The following is a 13,555-nucleotide window of genomic DNA, read 5'->3' as shown; positions in this document are numbered from 1 at the left end:
TGGCCTTGAACTCAGAAATCCGCCTGCCTCTGCCTCCCAGAGTGCTGGGATTACAGGTGTGCGCCACCACCACCCGGTTAGTCTCAATTCTTAAACAGGTTCCTGGGGTGGGTGTGAATACACATCTAAATTTTAATAAATGCACCTAGATTTCCACAGGCTTCTTTATATGTCACCAATATAAGACACAGTTGCTAACATGGGACATTATTAACTTTGAAATGCCACCTCAGGGCTGTCTGCCAGTCAGATAAGAGAGATGTAGTCCCTCACTGTTGTCCAACTTGTACTTCTCAAATCATTAGATAGGACACACATAGTTTGGCTTTGTTCTTTGGATATTTACATTTCTTCTGTTTGACTATCTTACTATTGAAGTATTTTTCTCTTTGGCTTGTGAATCTTCTGGCTTTACTTGATTCTAATGGTTTCTGGGTTTTAGGAGCCAGTTGAGAAGAAGGTGCCTCTGGACATGTCATTGTTCCTTAAGCTCCAGAAGCGTGTTACAGAGCTGGAACAGGAGAAGCAGCTGATGCAGGATGAGCTGGACCGAAAGGAGGAGCAGGTGCTTCGCAGCAAGGCAAAGGTGAATAGCAATGGTCTGTCCCAGCACTGAGGGCAGCAGCCCAGGGAGGCCAGGCTGTCCCTGTGTGCTTCTGTAGTCTCTGAGTTACTTAGCTGTGTGGCACTTGGTTAAACCTGTGAACACTTTTGACAAGTCACTGCATTTTATAAAGCAGCTAGATATTCTAATAGTAAAAATTTGAAAATTAAAATACAAAGTTTTTACTTTATTTTTTCTCTCTAGGAAGAAGAAAGACCACAGATTAGAGGTGCTGAACTGGAATATGAGTCCCTCAAGGTATAGAAAAATCCATCTCAAGACCTTGAATACTTGGTTTTGACAAGAGAACTACTAAGAATTTGTCTTTTTCTCAGAGAACATTCTTAGCTGAAGGTTCTAGCTTAAATCTTACTCAAGCACTAGTCCTAGCCTATGTAGATTGCTTTTATAAATTCATTTTCATCTAAGTAAGACTTAAACCTGAACAGGAATAGGAGGTGGCAGCCATTCAAGCCACAGCAGTAAAGATTATAAACTCTTATCCGGCTGCTTGGTACAAATGCTCCCATCTGGTACCATAAAAACCTAATTGAGGGTGAGGGGCAGACTAAAGGCTTAGGGTAGCAATCTGGGCTCTAAAATATCCCCTGCCTCACATAAACATAGATAAATGAGTTAAGCCCAGATTCACACAGCATTAGTGGTTCTCAAAGTTGGCCCTATATTAGCAAAATTAGTATCACCTAGTCCCTTGTTGGGAGTGCAAAAATTTTAGGCCTAACACCACTAGATGTCAAGTGAGAATCCTATAGTTGGGGCTCAGAAATAGTGTTTTAACAGGAACTCCAAATGACTGTAATACATGTTAAAGTTTGGGATGCATTTTGTCAAATCTGTGGCATCAAAGTAAAGACATTTTTTTTTGTTTTCTGTCTCTTAAATGAGCAATGCAAAATTGATTTCCAGTGAGTATAGGATTGAAAGAGAGCAGCACTGAAGACTTCAGGGGTCCAATCAGACGACCGGTCATTGGAAATAACCTGATCAGCTGTGCATCCTAACATACATACCTGCAAACAAAGCCTGGGCTTCTCGGGCCTGGCACTCAGCCTCGCTGCACCTGGGAGTATTCCCCGGGTAGATCAGATTAAATTTGCCCCTGGAATTGGGGTTGGAGATGCAAACTGTCTTTTACATTATTCAGTTCACACTAATGTCACACGTAGTCTAGGAGACTGTAAGAGTGGAACTTAACAACCTTTCTAGAATTCTCCCATCATTTAGGGGAGGTTAAGTTTTCCAGTGTCAAGATGAGGATGACAACAGTAAAGTTTTCTATCTTTCCCTTCAGCGTCAAGAACTAGAGTCAGAAAACAAAAAACTGAAAAATGAGCTGAATGAGTTACGCAAAGCCCTCAGTGAGAAGAGTGCCCCCGAAGTGACTGCGCCAGGTGCGCCCGCGTACCGAGTCCTCATGGAACAGCTGACCTCCGTGAGCGAGGAGCTTGATGTCCGCAAGGAGGAGGTCCTCATCTTGAGGTCACAGCTGGTGAGCCAGAAGGAAGCCATCCAACCCAAGGTAAGCCTGCACGTGTGGGGTGAGGCGTGGCCTCTGGCCCCCATTCTCCTTAAGCTTTTCCTTGTGTTGTAAGGAAGCAAATGCTCAAAATGAGCTGCAGAAGTCTGCAGGTTCCTAAGTGTCTTTCAGAGTTTCATCTCCCACTTGCCATTCACAACAGTAATCTTCCCTCAGTAAATTCTGAGCTAAAGTAAAATACATTAAATATGAATATCTACAAATTATTGTGGTAGAAAGGGGTATTAAGTCTAACTGTAAAATTTCTTGTTGAAATTGGCCTGCTTAAGTGGACAGAAAATGCTTAGAAATGAAATCAGTTTGTGGGAATTACAAGATGATTTCTGTGTGCTCCCGGAAGTTCCCGTCAATAGGGAGAAAGCAGGAAGAGCTATTTTCATGGAGTCAACAGAAAGCACTCTGTGCTGTCACCTTGTCTGGGACAGTCTCATTTGGTTCTAAGGCTTGAACAGGCTTAGAAAGCTCTGTATGCTTTCTGGACAAAGACTAAATCAAAATTCTCTCCTCTCAGCAAACTCAGTTTCTCTTTTCTTCTTTATATTTACAAATAATTATATATGTATTTGTGGAATACAATTGATGTTCTCATAGGAAACTTTTATGAAAATTATTGGAAAATAAAAGTGGAAGCAAAGAACCTACATACATCCTCACTAGTAGAGCACATAGTTTTGGTACCATACCTGCCCCTTATTATCTCATATAACCCTTGTGACAACTGTTCTGTGGTAATGGCCCTATCCTCCACAGACTCTGCTTGCCTGGTCCCCAGCCTCTGCTCCACACACCTTGTCTGTCCTAGAAGAATGTGTAGTATATTGAGACCTTCCCAAGTCCCTGTGCCTGTTGGTAATTCTGAGTTTCTCAGTTTCATATTTTCAAGGCTGTAGTGAGTGAACAGCATCCAGTGAACTAGACTGTGAGTTAGCCTGACCAGCTCTGGTTAGTCTGCTTGGCCTCCAGAGGACGCTGGGAGACTTCCTCTGGACAAATGCCCTTCCCATGCCAACTACTTGAACTCTCAAAGACAGGGTGAAACCTCACACTGATATATTAACAGGAGGGTCATTCTTTCACAAACCCAACATTTTACAACCAGCAACAAAACAACTCAGGAAAGAACTTAAGTATTGAAAATAGGAGTTCCTATCTCATACATACACATTAATGCCTACTGTATACAGTTCTGTGAAATTAATTTATTTAGAATTAGTTTTAGAAAAAATAAGTCATAGCTTTTAAATGAACTCTTATCTGGATTCAGTAAAATAATCTATTCATGAAGCTAAAGATTTATTGTTTTCTGCATTTTTGTGCTTGCCAACATGTGATTTTTCAGGATGACAAGGTAATTATACATGTTTTTACTATTTAATGAGTACTTCTGTTTAATCCTAAGGTTGGCGTGCATGTCTGTTCAGTATGTATACTTGATGCTTTGTGACCAGGTCTACTTTATTTTATTCTGTTTTTTTAAGTTTTATTTATTTATTATTTGTGTTTGTGTGAGTATATAGAAATGAATGTCAAAAGAAAGCCTTTTGTGTCCTCCTCTATTCTCCATCTATTCCTTTAGGGAGTGATTCTTCCTAACCTGAGGTTTGCCTTTCCTCTACTAGGCTAGAAGCCAATAAGCCCCAGTAATTTCTCCACCAGCAGAACATGGGTGCCAGGTAGAATGGCTGGCATGTCAAGTGGGTGCTGAGATTTGAACTCAGGTCCTCTTTTTTTTTTTTTTTAACTCAGGTCCTCTTAATTGAGAAGCAAGCCCCTCTTAAGTGCTTAAGTGAAGTTGCAGGCTTGAATTTCTCTACTCATCTTGTTTTCAACTATTGGCAACAATGGGATCCTTCATGTAGTATAGCCCTTTCAGAATTCAAGTCACTGAATATGGGAAACACATGGAACAGTGAGTCTGAAACTTCTCAGGGCTGTAGTACAACTCTAACCCATTTCCAAAGTGTCCTAGCCATGACAGGCAAAAATGAGGAAAGAACTAGCTGCTCATTCCCCAGGACATCATCAAAAGGAGATACCCATCTTTCCCTCTCTTCAGACTAGCTGAACAGATCAAGTAATCCAATTTACCGGAAGTTCAAAAATACTCCATAAAGTCCTAAGATACTCAAGTATAGTATTTTTGATATAAAGACGAGTCATCAGGAGTTATATTTATAGGCCTTAAAAAAAAGAGAATGGCCTTTTATGAAATTTTTTTTTCCTTTCAGGGAATGAGAAAATATGAATCACTACATATATACTCTATATAAAATAGAGATAAGGAAATGTTTATTTGGGGCCAGATATGTAGTTCTGCTGGTAAAATGCTTGCATAGCATGTACAAAGCCCTAGATTTGATCTACAGCACTCCATAGACTGAGTAGATTCAGTGGTACATACCTAAGGTCCCAACACTGAGGAAGATGAGACAGGAAGACCAGCTCCCAGTTATCCTTGGGCACATAGAAATCTAAGGCCATCCTGGGCATGAGCACCACACCCAGCTTAGAATAAACATTGACTGAAAGACGTGTTTTTTAGACAAAGAGAATGAACCTTTTGGGGTGCTAAATTTGCCATATTTTAGAGGCAATAACTTAGTGATTTAATGTGTATGTATAGACACACACACATGAACATCAGATGATAACTTGTGAGACTAGATTCTTTCTACCATATGGCTTCTAGAGATTGAACTCAGGTTATCAGGCTATGCACTACGCACTGAACTGAAAAGAATATGTTATGTGACCCAGAGCTACTAAGTTGAACCTTCATGTGGAAATATATCATCTCTCCTTTCAGAATACAATGACAGATTCCACAATTCTTTTGGAAGATGTACAGAAAATGAAAGACAAAGGTGAAATAGCACAGGCATATATTGGTTTGAAAGAAACAAACAGGTAAGTTGAGCCTTTCATCTACCTTGGTTTAACTGTTAACTGAGCCTTCAAGCCAGTCTCTTGTGCAGAAACTCACTGGACTAAAACTCATTGCTTTAATGGACATCAGCCAATCCTCAAGAAGAACCTAAGGTTTCTAGTATAAACTAACTTAAAATACCATTAATAAGATCAGATAAATACTGATGATTGGTGTCAAGGAAATATTATTCAAATTGTGGGAAGATATGTTTATTGCAAGGGCTTTGGCCTTCAGCTGCCTAAAGAAGCTGTTTGGATTGAGTATATCCTTTTATGCTCAAGATGGCCATTTGAAGATTTGTAGAGGCAGCTACAGTGCTCAATAATTGAAACAGCATGGAGGGAAATGAACATGTATGTGCTTCGAATCCCAGCACTGGTAACTCTACAGCTCTAGAAGGGTGCCACAACTTCAAGGATGGGAAAATGGAGCCTTGCACCTGCAGTTCTTAGCCTTACTTCATTTCTGAACAGAAACTTAGTGCCATTGTATACTAAAAAGAAAAAAATGCACAATGAAAAATTATGAATTAATTGTAAACTTTTATATTTAAGAGTATCTTAGAAAGCATATGCTATCCAGCCATACACTTAGCTACTTAGTCACCAGGTCTGAAATGTGCCTACCCCATGCCAGACACAATGCCACATAGTAGGAAGACAAGTAAATGCAGTCTCTTCTCACAGAGGTGATAGGCTCCTTAGAGACATGACTGAGAATATTTGAATTTTAATCTAAAAATATTAGAGAGAATTTAAGTGTTTCACATAGAACAGTGATATAACAGATTTAGAAAGCTAGTTCTTGCTGTTCTATTTGAAAACAAATTATACTAGAGTAAAATTGAAAGCACAAAACCAGTTAAGAGGCTTTGCCATAATCCAGTGACTGATCATTAATGACTTAAGCTTGGTGGTGACAGTTGGGATTGAAAGAAGTGGGACATTTGGAAAGATATATATGAAGATGAGGTCAATAAACCTTGTGGTCTGTTGGGCACATGAATGGGTCTTAGGGAAGCTTGGTGCATCTGCTGTGGGGACGCAGTTGGATGTGTTGATACCATTTCATGAGCATGAGACCAGGGTAAATGGTGACTGGATTTACACACTCCTACTTTGGGGAGACAAGGAGGCTTCAAGGGAGAGAAATCCCACTATGCAGTTGGGGTATATATAATAGATTTATAAAGTCATGACACTATAGTAATTCAAATAAAACCTCAAAAATAGATAACTCTTTAGGAAGAGATGGTCGATTGAAAATAGAATTTTCTCAAATTCATCTTATATAAACATAGCAAAAAAAAGTCAAAAATCAAGATTAAGAACCTGGACTCTGAAATACTCTACTATTTTAGTCAGAGGCAGCAGATCTGACTCGAATACAAAGGCAATTTCTCCAGATCTTAAATTTTATCCAAAAAATTTAAACCATGTCAAAAATTGAGAACTTCGGGTATATACAAAAATTATTTGTACAATAATTTTTATAAAAGTTTACATGTGAATCAGGTTTTATTATGCTAAAATAAATTTTATCCAGAAAACTAAAAATTACACTTTGAAATAGATTATGAAAACTACCACATGAAGATAGGGCATCTGGAGTTTTCACATCATATATGTGTTATAGTTAGCCTCATCGTAATGCTTAATATGTAAAGTCATTTGACTAGCTGCATAAAACATTAGAAATTGAATATATGCCTCATTTTTCCAGTTATTTCTCTTCAGGAGATGCTCCAAACCCTTCATTTGTCTGTGATACAACTGCTTACCCCCCTTTCTTTAATTAATGAAAGTAATTTTGTGGTAATGTTGTAAAGTCATTTGTAGTTACTAAAAATGGTCCTCTTAGTAAAATACTGAAGTATCATGTGCTTTTCCTGACCGCCATCATCTCATTTCCATCCTGTGTCCTTTTGTGTTTTGCATTGTGTTTCTTTACATGGAAGATCATCTACTATGGATTACCAGGAGTTGAATGAGGATGGAGAGCTCTGGCTGGTTTATGAAGGGTTAAAACAAGCCAACAGGTTATATATGTCACTTCAAAATGGAATGTTATTACTTGCTTTTCTCACTAACATGGACTCATAACATTGACTACTATGTGTCTTGTGCATTTATTGTCCTCCTGAGACCATTAATCTCAATAAAATTATAATCTGCAGCCAAATAGCTTCTTTAAATTTTTCTCTTCTAACAGATACTATTAAGGTTAAAATTGATTACAGGTGACTATGGTTGCTTCCTATAATCCACAATGCTGTCAGCATTGACTATCTTAAAGACTGTGAATCTCTCTGAGCTGGAGGAAGACAGTTTTCTAGGTGAAGCTCAAGTTATTGGAGCATGGGCACTGATACTTAGACAGTATCAGTAACTACCTGGACAGTAGTTTATTTGTAAGAAGTGTCAACCTGGGATACGTGTTCCTATAATCGATTTGGCTACTGTCTCATTATTGTGAGGCTGCCTAAGAGCAGTAGCAAGTGACCGAGTCAGCATTCTCTGTGCTACTGTGAGATTCAAAGCAAAGAAGTCAGAATAACAACCACCTGAGCTCATCAGTTCACGTCCAGGAAAAAAGTAAAATAGAATTAGCTGTGTCTCTTTAACATATTTATCACTCCTAATAATTCCATAAAAGTTTTCACTTTAGTGATTACAGTTTTAAAATTGAACTGTTAATTCGGGTTCTGCTTACTCTGCTTTGTTCTAACCATAACCATTGGCATTAACCGCAGTGTTGTTGGGTGACTCTGTCTTGAAACTTCATAAATAATAGCTAAAGTATTTTAGTGCACTATTCATAGTTTTCTCACAATGGCATCAATAAGTTTACTCAGTAGTTAATAAGAAACAACATTGGGACTAAATGTCTTTTTCTTCATGTTAGTTAATTCTTGACTTTAACTTTATATCGTGTTAGGATTCCATTACTGATAGTAATTTCATGGGGAAAGAAATTACAGCTCTGGACATCCACATTCACACACACACACACAGTAACACAAAAAAATTACAGAACTACTAAACTGGATTTGGATAAATCTATGGGTTTCCAAGTAGTGCGCCAGGCTTTCTGTCCTTAGATATATGGACAATATTAAACATTATTCTGGTTCTACCTGTGCCTGAAATCAATGACTATGTCTTTAAAAGGTCTATTTTATTAGATTGAGAGTATGTAATCTTGCACTTCGTAATGCAGCTATTTGTTTGTTCATTTATTGGCAATGATACTATCAATTAAAAGAAAACTTCATACAATTAAAAAAGACACAAATGGGGACAAATTAGTTTCCATTTCTAGCATCTGAGTTTCATGACATTATTAGAGTCAGGAGATGCACAGAAGATATAGAGTATTTGCTTTTCCTATTTCTTGAAAAGGAGCATGTAGCTTTGTGCCCACTGGTGTGGACTCATCTATTCTACAAACCTGTGGCCTCTCTACAGGCTCTTAGAATCCCAGCTACAGTCACAGAAGAGGAGCCATGAGAATGAGGCTGAGGCCCTCCGTGGGGAGATCCAGAGCCTAAAGGAAGAAAATAACCGGCAGCAGCAGCTGCTGGCCCAGAACCTGCAGCTGCCCCCTGAGGCCCGCATTGAGGCCAGCCTGCAGCATGAGATCACCCGGCTGACCAATGAAAACCTGGTAAGGAGAGGGCAGTGCCTGCGTCTGCTATATATTCTTTTAGGACAAGCACAACCTTTCCTTCTTGGGAAAAATACTCTGCTGTCTCTGATAGAGACAGAAAGGAAAATATAAATGTATTGATAGAAATTAATCAAAATAATAAAATTGTATCCAGGCAGTTTCTCATAGCAGTCTCTTGAGCAACTGAGCCCCCTAAGAGCACACATGGAGTGTCTGGTCTGTCCTGGAGTCTCTGGTAGAGAGTAACCTGACTACCTGCTAGGCTTTGAATGGCAGGGAGACACAGCTACAGATTGTTTCCCTTTGATCTCAGGCATCCAAGGAGGATGTGATCCAGCCTGTCTAGTCGACAAGCCAGGGAAAATTCTTGGTTGAACCACGTAGGAGCTATGTGTTGTCACTGGGTAGAAGAACTTCTAAAACGGGGCAGAGGGACTGGAATTGAACTTAGCATATTCTGTTCTTTTAAGCAGAGCCTGTATGGTAATGAGGAAGGTGATTTTGCTGCTCCCCTTACGAGATTCTAAATGCTGACACAGACTCCCAAGACTCTTTTTTCTTATTCCTTTTATTTTTTTAACCAAAATAAAATATTTTCTATAATATTTCTTTCTCTATCCATAACTTTGATTATATATTTGCAATTTTAAATCTTATGTAAATTTTATAGATATACTTTCTGCATAAAAATCAGTAAAAGATTATAATTAAACATTTTTGCATAAAATCTGTTCTCTAATGACAGATGAAAAAGTAATACCTTCTAAGATCTACAGTAAAAAGTGTTTGAATTTCTCTGAAGGTCTAATTCCATTAGTGATAATTGAGAACACAGATAGTTCTCTACTACCATATGTTCACCCATATTTTACCTAGATTCGTGTTTTCTTCCCAGTCTGCTGTATGTGTGGAGTCCTGGGTGGGAGTGTGGGGAGGAGCGAGGATGGGGCTGTGCCCTCAAGACGACTGCTCCTTACTATTTGACGGGGACATCTTCTGAGTCAGAAAGTGGTCTTCAGAAGTTAGGTCTTAACTCTCTTTGCTGATATAACTAACAATGCTGTTGATGATTAAGAGCTGATAAATATGTGGAATAATACTGACTGATCAATGTACAGATTCTTTGCTTCTGAATGATTGCCTTAAAATGCTAGGCAGTATATGAAATGGGTTTGTTTCTGGATGGCAGATTCTAAGTTTGTTCACTAAGTTAATCAAGTGTCGCCCTTATAGCCTGTCTGTACTATCAATATTTTGTCTAATTCAAAAATGAACAAGCCTTACACTCTAAATAGAAGTCTCTAATTAGTTTGTTTTAGGCTATCCTTTGCAGATCATCTGCTTGTGCCATTCATTACACTGACTGCTAATTTGAAGAATATTATCAAAGTCAAGTGTATGGAAGGATATGCCTTCTTAGGGTACTTAGAGTTTCTTGGTTTTGATTATGCATTTTTTTAGGATGCACTTGAGCAGAATATTAAGGTAACCATATGTCTGGGCTTAGTGCTTCTGAAGTTTTGCCACACACACACTGAACACACAGCAATACACATAGGAATGGTTTTCTTACTCCTCCAGTGCACAGGCTTGACAGGTCTCCCCATGCTGCCTCTCACCAGCTCCACAAGTTCCAAACAGGACTGGGCTGCTTGCAGCACTCCTGCCTTTGTGTGCCGTTGCCTTCCTGGCCCTTGCTGCTCTGATGGTAGCTGAGCAGTGCAGCAGCTTGGGAGAGTCACACTGAGGGAGGAGGAAAGTGCTGAGAACTGAAATGGCAGCCTTCTCTGGCCACTATGGTTCCCTGCTCTAATGACAACATCCTGGCCATCACCTGTTTCCATTGTTCATGTGAAATAAAGATTCCTCTATATGGTAATGGCAAGTGACAGATTGGAACCTGTGAGTAGATATAGTTTCATTACATGTTTTAAAGTCTTTTTAAGTTAATTTTGCTGAGAAGGTAGCATATGCTCAAATACACAAGAAACAAATATCCATTGTACCTGTTTTTTCAGTATTTTGAGGAATTATATGCAGATGACCCTAAGAAGTATCAATCCTATCGGATTTCACTTTACAAAAGGATGATTGTATGTAAAACACAGTGCTTTTCTGTTGTCTTCTGCTAGCTACTTCTAGCCTTCTCTACCTGCAGAGCACACAGCTGCTGTCTGTCACTGCCCAGGAGGTCTCCTCAAAAATAGTCACAAAATCTCTTTCCCTGACCCCCACAGCTATCTTTAGCCAGTATGTCTTTTCTTTTGGTGTCTATGTCCACTGTGTTTGGTTTGTTGTTAACCCAAGGCTTACAGTGTGATGGAAGCAGTTGATTTCAAAAGTTAGAATCAAATCCAGGAAGCATAGCCCAACACTGGACATGTGAGCAGCTATTTCCTCAGAATCACTAGTCAGGTGTCTGAGCCCACCATTCCTGAGCCAGCCCGAGAATGAGTCAGCATTCTCAGATGCTGTTCTTCTCTACAACCCAGTGCCAGCCACCAGCCAGCCCACTGACTCACGCCCGTCCCTTCTAAACTTCCTCAGTCTGCTCATGCCCACTTCCCTGTTTATTACTGAGTGTCTAACTGCCTGTCCTTTGAGAGAATTCTTTACAAAATAAAGCCAGTAGTCACAGATGTCTTACCTTCCATTTAAAAGTACAGGTTTTCTTTCTCTCTTTTTCACCTTTTACATTAGGCACTCAAAGTTCATCTTTTTAAATATATATTGTGCACTATTTGTGAGTATCTTATATTACCTGGCATTTGGGTATTATGTCATCAGAACCCCACTCCCACCCCTGAGACAGGCTTTCACTACATAACCCAGGCTGGCCTTGAATTCACTCTCAGACTTCCAGGTACTTGGGTTACAGTCATGCACCTTCCTTCATGCAGAAAGTTCTTTATCCTTTTTCCCTTTTTGTTATTCGATTTTTTTTTTTTGACTTTTTTTTTTAAGGCAGTCTCGATATGTAACCTTGGCTGGTCTTGAACTCACAGAGGTCCACCCACTACCGCCTTCTGAATGCTGGAACACCTGGCTCAACTTCCTTGTAATTTCCCCGACTTCTTCCTGTTTATTAAGCATCAAGGCTAAGTTCGGAGCTGGTGAAGTACAGCTGTCTTCAGCTCTCCCACAGAACTTGATATGCACTCATCAGAACCCATCCTTGCCCAGTCCCCCTTCACAGTGACAGTGCATCTGAGCTGTTCCCCATGTGAGTCTGCGGGGAGACTTCCATCACGCTGTAAAGGAGCTCACTGCAGTGTGTGTAGCCTTACCTTTACTGTAGCTGCACTGCCTTTGTCTGCCAGTTTGAGCCAGGTGGTGGCTCCACCTGTGAGCAGTTCTGCAGCTTTTATGTGAAACTAACAGTGTCGTTGCTGTGATTACATCTGTGCACCCTTTGTGCCTGTGGTGAGCCTATTCCAGTCTTTCTGACATAATTCTCATTTTGATCCTAGGATCTGATGGAACAACTTGAAAAGCAGGATAAAACTGTCCGGAAACTAAAGAAACAACTGAAAGTCTTTGCCAAAAAAATCGGTGAACTAGAAGGTACTTAAACATTCTTTAACAGCATTTACCAAATTTTATGTCTTTTGCTAGTGACCTGGTAGAGATTTACAGGTGAGTTTTTAGAGAAAATAATGAAAATTGCTTTTGACAATCTTAACCTCTGCGGAATGGAAATTTCTTCTGTGTATGGGGATAATTCTCATAGTAACATAAGAGTAAGTTACAAAGGGAGAAAATTCATTCAGCAAATGCCTAACATATGCCAGAGTCTGTCCTAGTCAATTGAGCATGTGCTCAAGAGCAAGGGCTCTAAAGCCAGCATCTTGATTCAAGTTCCCTCTCCCTCCTTCCCTCCTCCCCCCTCCCCCCCTCCCTCCTCTCTCTCTCCCCCCTCCCTCCCTCCCTACTAGGCTCAGAATTTTGCATGTTGCTGAGCCTCTCTGTGCCTCAGTTTTCCCACATTCTCCCTGAAAATCATAATGGTGTCTCTCAAACATGGTCTGAAAGAATTGAATGAGTTAATGTGGGTGATACATCTAGAATAGCAGTATACATGCTATCCATGATCTGTTACCACTAGAGTTTCAAAAAGGAATGTGGTAGAGGATCCTCAAAGAACTCATGACCTGAAAAAGAAAAGAAATTAATCAGGAAATATGAATTATAAAGAAACATGATTTTTAAACATTAATCATTTCTATATATATTTTAAAAAGATAAGCTTCTTGAGAAAAAAAATCCAATGGACGCATGCTGATCTTGTCTCGTGGGTTAGTTTGTTCATTCAGTAAATTTTATTGAGTGTGTCTTAAGTGCTAGGCACAGTTGCAGGTGCTTGAGATCTAGCAGCGAGTGAGACCAAAGCAACTGCTAAGTTCATTCCAACAACCCTATCACTGCTCAAGGCATTTTAGAAACAGAATTTTAAAGATAAAATTCCCTTTAAACCATTTTAACCACAAATGATCCTGGCCAGACTCTCATGTGGCTCAAAGGATAGAAAGACCCCACCACTCCATCCTGCCAAGTTGCAACTGTTCTTCTGTCTGACTGGCAGTCCTGGTCAAGCCCTGCTCATTCTATGGGACTAACTGCACTTCTTACATCCTCAAAAGCATCCTGATCACACCACCAACCTCAGGACCCTCCCTTCTGTGTTTGGTTCATACTTTCTATGGTTTTTCACTCCTATATTTTTAGCAGTTTTTCTGTTTCAATTTCTATGCTTGACTAAGAGCTTTCTGAACATGGAAATCACCTCTTAATTTCT

General features: G+C 39.6%; 1 protein-coding gene across 1 annotated transcript in view; it reads left to right on the top strand.

Moving 5' to 3' along the window:
* The window catches only part of Myo5a (myosin VA), a 159,709-nt gene that overhangs the window by 121,677 nt on the left and 24,477 nt on the right, over positions 1-13,555 (top strand). Inside the window, exons 26-33 of the mRNA XM_052187803.1 lie at positions 443-586; positions 809-862; positions 1,917-2,144; positions 4,969-5,069; positions 7,049-7,129; positions 8,559-8,757; positions 10,779-10,853; positions 12,231-12,324. Of these exons, the coding sequence (XP_052043763.1) occupies positions 443-586; positions 809-862; positions 1,917-2,144; positions 4,969-5,069; positions 7,049-7,129; positions 8,559-8,757; positions 10,779-10,853; positions 12,231-12,324 (976 nt within the window). The remainder of the gene's footprint in view (positions 1-442; positions 587-808; positions 863-1,916; positions 2,145-4,968; positions 5,070-7,048; positions 7,130-8,558; positions 8,758-10,778; positions 10,854-12,230; positions 12,325-13,555) is intronic.

Source organism: Apodemus sylvaticus, chromosome 7, assembly GCF_947179515.1.
Source record: "Apodemus sylvaticus chromosome 7, mApoSyl1.1, whole genome shotgun sequence".
Lineage (NCBI taxonomy): Eukaryota > Metazoa > Chordata > Mammalia > Rodentia > Muridae > Apodemus > Apodemus sylvaticus.
The sequence above is the reverse complement of the archived record's forward strand: the minus strand, read 5'-3'. Positions and strand labels throughout refer to the sequence as shown.